The sequence below is a fragment of the Cuculus canorus genome, chromosome 1, assembly GCF_017976375.1.
Source record: "Cuculus canorus isolate bCucCan1 chromosome 1, bCucCan1.pri, whole genome shotgun sequence".
Lineage (NCBI taxonomy): Eukaryota > Metazoa > Chordata > Aves > Cuculiformes > Cuculidae > Cuculus > Cuculus canorus.
Window position 1 is genome coordinate 112,873,929 of NC_071401.1, and position 8,911 is coordinate 112,882,839.

The 8,911-nt window shown below is 34.2% G+C and overlaps 1 protein-coding gene across 4 annotated transcripts in view; it reads right to left on the reverse strand.

Moving 5' to 3' along the window:
• Positions 1 to 8,911, reverse strand: part of ARL13B (ADP ribosylation factor like GTPase 13B) — a 46,182-nt gene that overhangs the window by 6,820 nt on the left and 30,451 nt on the right. For 3 of the 4 annotated variants that reach the window (XM_054056167.1, XM_054056168.1, XM_054056166.1), the window contains 6 exons: positions 7,743 to 7,848; positions 5,454 to 5,656; positions 3,044 to 3,140; positions 1,571 to 1,799; positions 997 to 1,113; positions 442 to 510 (listed from right to left, as the gene is read on the reverse strand). In XM_054056167.1, coding sequence (XP_053912142.1) covers positions 442 to 510; positions 997 to 1,113; positions 1,571 to 1,799; positions 3,044 to 3,140; positions 5,454 to 5,656; positions 7,743 to 7,848 — 821 coding nt within the window. The remainder of the gene's footprint in view (positions 1 to 441; positions 511 to 996; positions 1,114 to 1,570; positions 1,800 to 3,043; positions 3,141 to 5,453; positions 5,657 to 7,742; positions 7,849 to 8,911) is intronic. The other variant, XM_054056169.1, reaches the window with a different exon arrangement.

Consider the following 8,911-nt stretch of genomic DNA (forward strand, 5'->3'; position numbering starts at 1 on the left):
TTTCTTCCAGTATCCAAGTAAACAAACTCCAGTATACATTGCTTCAGATAATGATTAACTGTACATACGGACAATGGAAATATGCCTTGAAACTTTCATTTTGAATGCAACTGGTCCTGTTACTCTTTGCTATGTAGCACATTATAATACATAGGTGCATGGTGACATGCAAATAACTTCACATCACTAATAGTTCCTGATATCCTGTACCACTTTAAACTTTATCAAGGAATCTGAGAGAACTTATTCTTTTTGGTAAAAAAAGAAATAAGACTTGAAAAATCAAAAAGATGCTTTCTACTCAGCAAGATGATTAGCTTTAGGTCAATGAAAATTGGCATTAAGAAATGAAAAAAAGATGAAGAATGAAATGAATGTAGAAGCAAGTGAACAATGGAGAATGCTTTGAAAAAGTACAAATCCCAAAATACTTTCAATTACCAGCATGATGTGTTTCACCAAGAGGCTCAAGTTTTCGAAGTCTATTAAGTTTGGGAGTTCCCCAGCCAACTAGAGGAAAACAAAGACAGTCAAAACATGCCACCACTGCACTTGACTCTGATGAAATATACAGAAGCCAGTTCTCTTTGGGAGAAATCAAAGCATTTAGAAATGCCAAAAGTAGGTAATATAATGTATCTATGGTGAATAATGGTCAAATACTTTAAAAATGAACTGATTTGCCCTTAAAAATATTGCTATTTAAAAAATATTGACATTTTAAAAATACTGATGCTTTTAATCACTCTCATGAGTGAACAGTCAAGTCTCTGACTCTCCTGTGAAAATAATATCATCTTTCCCCTCCTGCAGAATGGATCTGATCAATACTGCTGAAAGTTCATACTATGAAGTGGGAAACTGCATCAAAGACTTCCTGGAGAGTAAGGTTTAGTGGCATATCTGTATGAAGACCATTCCAGTTTCATTCATAAATGAATGTTTTAAAGGTGTAATAACCACAAATTGATCAATATTATTTGTTAGTACACTTACCTGGTGGAAGAGCTGGTGGTGGCGTAGGATTTTTGGGAACAGCATCCTCTGCATTAACAGGTTCTACTCTATGGCTCCTTTTTAATTTTGGTTTTTTGTTTTTTTTCTTACTGTTATCTATAATAAACAGAAATAAAGCAGTACACATCCTACAGTTATATTCAGAGCATACGTTAGATCATCTTTTAATACAATGGTTTGGATGAGATGCATCAGCATTTTCAAACTTAACACACAAAAGCATGTGAAATGTAAAACTTACATATTTTGCTATAGAAAATAAAGTGCAAGCATAAAATGTATGCAAACTCAATGTTTTAATAAAGAAATTCAGCTTAGCTTGGTACTGATGGAAAGTGGAACACATTTGATTATGATAAAAATTAACTTAGTTTCAGCTAGAGGATCAATCACACCACTTTTTTAAAGCAAATTTTCCAATACAATACCCTAATGAAGCATTTTAATGTTTTCAATAGATTAAATCGGCATATCATGAAAAAGTAATACAGAGAGAGGACAGAACTATGTGAAAAATAACATGAAAAGACATAATAAAAGGAAGCAGCTTTACCTGAGTCAAGGCATTCTGAGGCTTGCCGCTCATTCTCTTCAGGCTGCAAAAGCTCTGTAGTCGTAGAATTGCATGTTTCTAGTCTACCATCATTTGTACTTTGGCTACTGCTACTTGATAAGTGCTGGGCATCCATTTGTTCCTGCTCTGTTTGTGATTTCAAGACAATAGTAGCCTTTTCAGTCTCCAACCTTTGCCGCTTCTTTTCCATTTCAATTTTTTTCTCATTCTAACAAAAAATGTAAGACTTTTTTTAGTGACTTCCAATGCTGTAAAGTGACTAATAAGACAGGAAACTTATTTTAAAAATCAAAATATTCCTAAAATATTTTTCTCTACCACATCTAGAACAGAAAATATTTTCAAATAGGTGAAGAAATTAGATTTCCAATATCCCGCCAATATCCCGCCAGGATAAAGGGGAGATAAAGGGGGAGAAAGGGGACAGGGAGAGGATTACCAGCAAAAGAAATTATCTTTAGGTTTATAGCCTGTTTCTTACTTTCTTTTTGGTCATATGACAAAAAAAAATGGTAGCTATACAAACAACATCAACAGTCCTGAGCAAAAAGTTAAAAAATTCCTAATATCTTCCTCTTGACTTATTTTTTGTTCAATGTTTTAGTTAAAACAAAGAACACATGCACAGAATTTAAGTATCCAGAAGGTGCTACCATGATTTGGTCAACTACCACTTGTGTCATACAGACTCAACAACAGGCTATTTCGCATATTCTGCATCTCTAAATCACCGTCTCTGCAATACTCGCAGCTATACCCTTCTCTTCTTACTTAATATTGTGCATGTAGCTGACTTTACACAGTATATGTGTATGGGCGCTTTTGCTCTGGAGAGAAACAAAGATTTGAATTTCTTACGGAAAAGTCTCTGAGAGTTTATGTATTTCTTGAGATTATGTTATCTCAACTCAGCTGAATAAAAAAATATGGTACAATACATAAGAACTACCTGAACTCAGAAACACAGCTTAAAGGAAATTTTATGTATTTAACACACTTTTCATATTTCAAAACTAAGAAAACTTCTCAATTGTCACAGTTTTCAACAGAAAACATGTGATGCTGAGAAATCTAAATAGTTTAACTAGTCAGGGAGATTTTATATGACTCACTACATCACTAAAACACTTTACAAGAAACTAATAGACCTTGAATATTTTCCACTCCTGAATATCCAATAGTTTAATCAGGAAGCATGTTCAGTTATCTCTTTGCAATACCTTTATTTTACAGTGTCTACAAATCTTTTTCTCCCAAAACTGATAGCAGGGGATTTTCTTAACACAAAAAGCACACAAAGCCAGACTGCCAAGATTAAAAATAAATAAATAAAATAATGCTGTGCAGACAGACTTAGAACAATTCTTTTAAATTAACCATTTTTCTTATTACCTCTCAGAAATTTGTTAGTAGTAGGCCTAAAATGATCCAGATTTCCACATATTCTCATACCTCAGAGATTACAGCAGATATAGGCTGGAAAGGGTTTTCAGAGTTCCCAGGCTCAGCGTCTTCCTCATCAGGTACGTTTCTTCCTTCTTCTCTTTCTCTTTGTTGGTTTGGGGTTTTGTTGTTGTTGTTTTGGTGTTTTAGGGTTGGGTTGTTTTTTGGGTGTTTTTGGTTTTGTTTTTTTGAGGGGGGGAAGAGAAGAGATGAAGAAAGAATTACAAAGAAGCCAAGCCATAAATTTTAAATAATAAAGAACACTTACTAGGTCACCTAACTCATCCTCCAATTTATGCCAGCTGATTTTTACAATATGTTTCTGTGTTTTGAAAAACATTCTACAAAAATGACAATGATAGACTAACATCAATAAATAACAAGTACACATTATGACAGAAGTAGAAACACATGCTGCTATGTGCCAGAATCTTCAATCAACACCTCAGGAAGTGGAAGCAGTTTCTGAGGCCAAGGTATGTGACAGAATACACCTGTAACTGGAAGGTTTTGATTATTCAACAGCATGCTGGAATTTTTATACTGTTAATCTTCTATAACAATTGTTTCTAAGTATTACATTTTTTTTTTAAGTATCTATCTGTTGGGAAACCAGATTATCTACAACCTCTTCTTCTATTTTTAATACACCTCCATTTCTCCATTTCTCATAATTCTAGATTCTTCCTAATATATATATATATATATATATATATGGGTGAACTCATGCTAAACTCTTCAGTTTATGTAGTAACAGGGAATTATATTTGCTTCAACTAGACTTAGAAGAATTCAGAAAAGATACATAATCCTCAGTAGACTGTTGTTGCACCAGCACTACTTTTATGTATTCTATGTACCAGATCTCTGTGTTTGCATTAAATAATATATCGTTAATAAAGTGTATGCTCATCAAACACTTTTCATCAATCAATCTGACAGTGACATATGCATAGAAAGTCACTGTTACAACTATTTTACAGGTGCAAGTACTGAGGAAGGAAGTAAATTCACTGTTCAGAGGCACAGACAGAAATGAAAAGGAGGTCACTGTTCTACCCGTGAAACTATACTCTTGGAGGGAATGGCCAGTACTGAAATAAAACTTACTGGCACTACTGTCTGGTTTTCCATTTGGAACACGATCATTGCTGCTACAATATTGTAGAGGAAATGTACTTTGAGAAAGCATTTAAGTAAGCAGATCTGAACGAAAAGCAATCTGGGGAATTATTAAAACACATAATGAAACAAAATTACACTTGAATCAAGAATAAATTATTTCTTACAATAAGAAACTGATTTGATGCAAAACAGCAAAATCAGAGTTAACACCATCACTTATATCTGAAACAAGCCCTCAGCTATAGGTAAAACAAGCAGAAGTTACTAGTTAGCTTTCCTCTAAGACACAGGGAGTTTAGCAAAACATTTAAGCCTTTAATCCACCCACTTCAGACCCAGCCAATTCTTCCAGTGAACAAATACCATCAAGATCACTGAGCAGGAACAGAATGGAAAATGCCCATATCATAATCTCTTTGAGACATGTTTCAAAGCCAGTCCTCCTTGCTACATCTCTCAACATGTCATAAACCCAACACAATCCAACATGGCCAGAGCATTTTGTCTACACAGAGACACCTGGTAGACTAACAGCATATGATTTTTTTTTGTATGTTTGTGAAATGTGTATGAAGACTGTACCAAATTCCAAGTGTTTAAAATGTACTTAAGTAATTTACCTGCTGAATCAGCAAGAGTACAAACCAAAACAATTTACAGTAGCTTCTCAGTTACTACTCACAGTAATTGAGACTCACAAATCTCTCTACATGTAAAAGGCAGCGTGGGGAACCAGGGTTCTCAGTGAATTTTCTAGGAATGTCCCTGTAAAATGATTCACATCAGTCTCTAATAGAAACCATGAGGGGCTGCTGATAACCATAAAGGGCTTTGAAGTGAAATAATAAATCCCTTGTCCAGCTTCCTTTCCATGCATTGTCTTAAGTCCCTCCATGCCTCAATCTGCTGGATATCCTCAAGTTTATTAAGCATAATGTTGAAATAAGTTTCACATCTAGTCTATGATATTCACATAACAGTTACAGACTCTAACTTAAGTTTATTTTAGAACATACTTGAAGTTATATTAGCAAGGCCTAGTTTATTCCACAACTACCTTGCAATTCTCATTCACAGTACATTTCCAGCATACAGCAAATAAAAGGGGTGAACTAGGCAAACCCTTGCAGGTATTACAGAAAGGCATTCAGGTCCTTGCTTCTAATACGGAGACTCTGGGATTGTAAGTTTCAAATTCTTGACAGCTTATCTTCCATAAGCTCTATGTACAGGGACAAATCATGTCTTACAGAAAGGGAGGAAAGGCAGGTAAGAGAAATTACAGAGACAATACCTTTCTTCTCGTATCTTTCTAACTCGCTCAGCTCGTTCAAGTTTCTTTTGTTCTTCGTATGCTTTTTGTTCTGTAGTGTCTCTTTGGATGCGCTCATTTAAGGCATCAAAATCTTTTGCTATGATATGTAGAAGCCAATATAAACCCTTTTTTATTGATTTATCAATTTTTTTCCCACAGCCCATGATAGCTGAACAAGGTTCCTGAAAACATTGGGAGAAGAAGGGAAAATTACTTGCAGTTCAGATCTGAAACCAAGAAATCAGCCAAACAGCTACTCTTTACTCTGAAGCTTGCAAAACACTGAGAAGTAAGGGAAATAAACTTGCATATAGGCATTCTATAAATTTAGGTGCTTTTTTTTGCCAAGATACAAATCACATTAGTATTACCAAATTCCACTATTTCCAGTCCTTTTCCAAAAATACTGCATAGAAAAACATCTTTACATGTCTATCTTTAAATAGATATACATACACACACCAGTTACATATACACCTATGTGTGTATATATATATTTACACACCTGTTTCTCTACAGACGCATATACATTCATCTATACAGAAATATAATTTATCAACCTCAAATATGTATCTTCAGTTGGAGATGACCCTGGCCATGGCAGGGGGGTTGGAACTAGATGATCTTTAAGGTCCCTTCCAACTCAGACTATTCTATGATTCTGTGAATCAAGGAGATGATGCATAGGCAGTAACACCTTGTTCCTCTGAGAAAACTAGGATAAAACAAGACAGCACTGGGGCAATTTTCTCCTAGGTTTTCACAAAGATTGTTAATTCAGTTATAAAATATAGAGATTTAGAAATAAAGAATATATAAAAAAGAAAAGTATGAAGGCCATTCTCACTGATGTTGTGTGACAGTGAGAGAAATTATTCCTTCCATTTCCTTTAATATTTTGCAGGGAAATTTAAGATCCAGAAGAAAACTAAATAGAATAAAAATAATAAGGACAATCAAAAGTTTTTTGGTTCTTGCCTAATTTTATTTAAACCTCATTTCATAAAGGTCCTGTTTAAATTCACCTCATGAATCATCATACTGGAATACGTAGAGACCATGTTTACCTTTAATGAGCCTAGTAAAGAAGCTGCCTGTTTGAGTATATAAAACTCTTGGCTGCTTTCAGATAAAATGACTTAAGACTGTGTGATCTAGTTACTTTGTTGATTACATCTAAGATATTAAAAAAAAAAAAAGAACTTGCAATTTTTATTTCTATGGTTTCTATAGGCATAGTCCAAAATCCACTAAATGAAAAGCCCTCAAAGAGTCATCACATAATGGATATAAGTATGCTGTGTTACAACCTAACTTTCTAGAGAAGACAATAGCACTATGCACTACCTTGTGAATTTTGCAACTCTCACTAGGGAATTAAAAGTCTTTTTTAAATTTTGAAGCCCCAGTACCAGATGGAATGGCTTTGCAAAATTGCCTTCTAATTTTGGTTAATAACAGCATAACTCCCATTATGTTTTAAAAGGTTTCTTATTGCAATTAGAAAAATATTATATAAGTAGACCACTAATAGTTAAATGACAAATGGTTGAGTCAGACAGAGGCTTAAATAAAGCTTCAAGGCCTAGTGATTTGGGTAACTTACCCAAATATTGACTAATATTAAGTACTCCGCATACATTTCTGGTTGTGGCTTCCCCACCACCCTGCCTTTGTTAATTATTCTTTTTTAACATGACTGTGAATACTACATCTGAAATGCAGGTTTTTTTCGGACAGATATTAACTAGCTCTAATGGTGTTCTTTGATGGCTGCTGTGATGGGAATTAGATGCACTAGGATTTAGATTAAGTTCTTACTGTTTGCCAGATGGTAACTCACACTAAACAATGGTTTTAGCTATGAACAGAAATGAGCCAAACATCACATGTAAACAGTGGTCCTTTCTGAATGTCAATGCTGCTGAATTCCACTTCCTATTTCTTTTTTTTAAAAGGGTACAATACTAAACTTGCTGTACAACTAAACAAGTTTTACACCACATCAGTAATTATTTTTTTCTTATATGGTTTCATGGACCAGCAGGTATATTTTGAGAACCTTGTTATAAAGATTTCTTCAGCAGATCCATAAGATGAACGTCAAGGTGAACATTAGAATGGCTTTCAAAAAAAAAGATATATATACTGTACTTTTCTGGGATTGCAGGGTTCTAGTTTCGATATTAAACTATTTGGCACAATCCCTCACTTTATTGCGAGCATTACATATATATTAGAAAATGAAACATCTTAAAATACACTTACAATTTGACATAGACACTTGTGTTCATTGACAAGCTTTTCTAGTGATAAGGATTCGATTACATCTGCTTCTGACAGAGCTCCTTCTCTGTCCTGCTTATTTGCCAGCCTAAAGAAAAGATCAAAAGAAATACTCAGCACTCTGACTTGAGAGATTCTCACATCTCCAAAGCTAAGTTTTTGACATAAATAGGAAGAAGGAGAAAGCAAAAATAAAATGCCTGGTTTCAGTTTTAATCCTTAACTGTTTTTTCTACTTAATAAACATGTTAGTCCATACACTCTATTCAGCAGATACTAATATTAAATAATTATTAAGCACTCATAGACAAAGCAATTATATTTTACAGCTAAGAAAATGGATGTAAGAGACTACAACCTTCTACATCTAAAGCTACACAGTACAGTCTGTTGAACTCTATGAAATTAAGTTCAGAATTTTGCAACTTCCCAAACCATGTGCATTTCCCCACATAATACTGCTTCATGATCAACTCGCATCAGCCTACTTTCCAGAACTTCTCTCTGATAATAAATAACTTGATCTATAATGTTTTGAACATGCTCTTTGTAAGTAAAACTCAAAGGCTGGAGGGAGTTACTTGCATGAACGGCTCTAAAAACATACTTTATTAATAAATGGAAGAAAAAAAGGTATATGAAACACACAGCTTACAAAATAAACATTCTTTAGGATGAGGTATCATCGTTGTCATATTTGTTAGAGATATGGTAGCAAAGAAGACTCCAGGAGATAAACTTCTTAATTTTTTGGGGGACCATTGTTCTTCATCAGATTTGTAGGTAGGATGGATTATAGGCATCACAAGGTATGCCTCACTTTGAACAGGCAAAATCTTCTGTTATTCCTTGATAAATGCAACATGCACTTATCCTAGTACCCACTTTTAATTAAAAGCTAGTATGGCAAATCTCTAGGAATTGTTAAAAGATAGTAAATATTTCCCTAGCAGTAGACTACTCCTGTTCAAAGTTACTGTTTTTCAGAATCATCAGCAATGATCAGAATCATTGCTGTTTGCTTTGAACTACTGTTGACCATTTTGGAGTATAAGCATACAACACAATCTGAGTTTAATGTTGTTCTGAAGCTTAGCAACCCTTCTATTGCAAGAGAATTCTAATTCAGCTTTCTGGATAAAATCATAAAC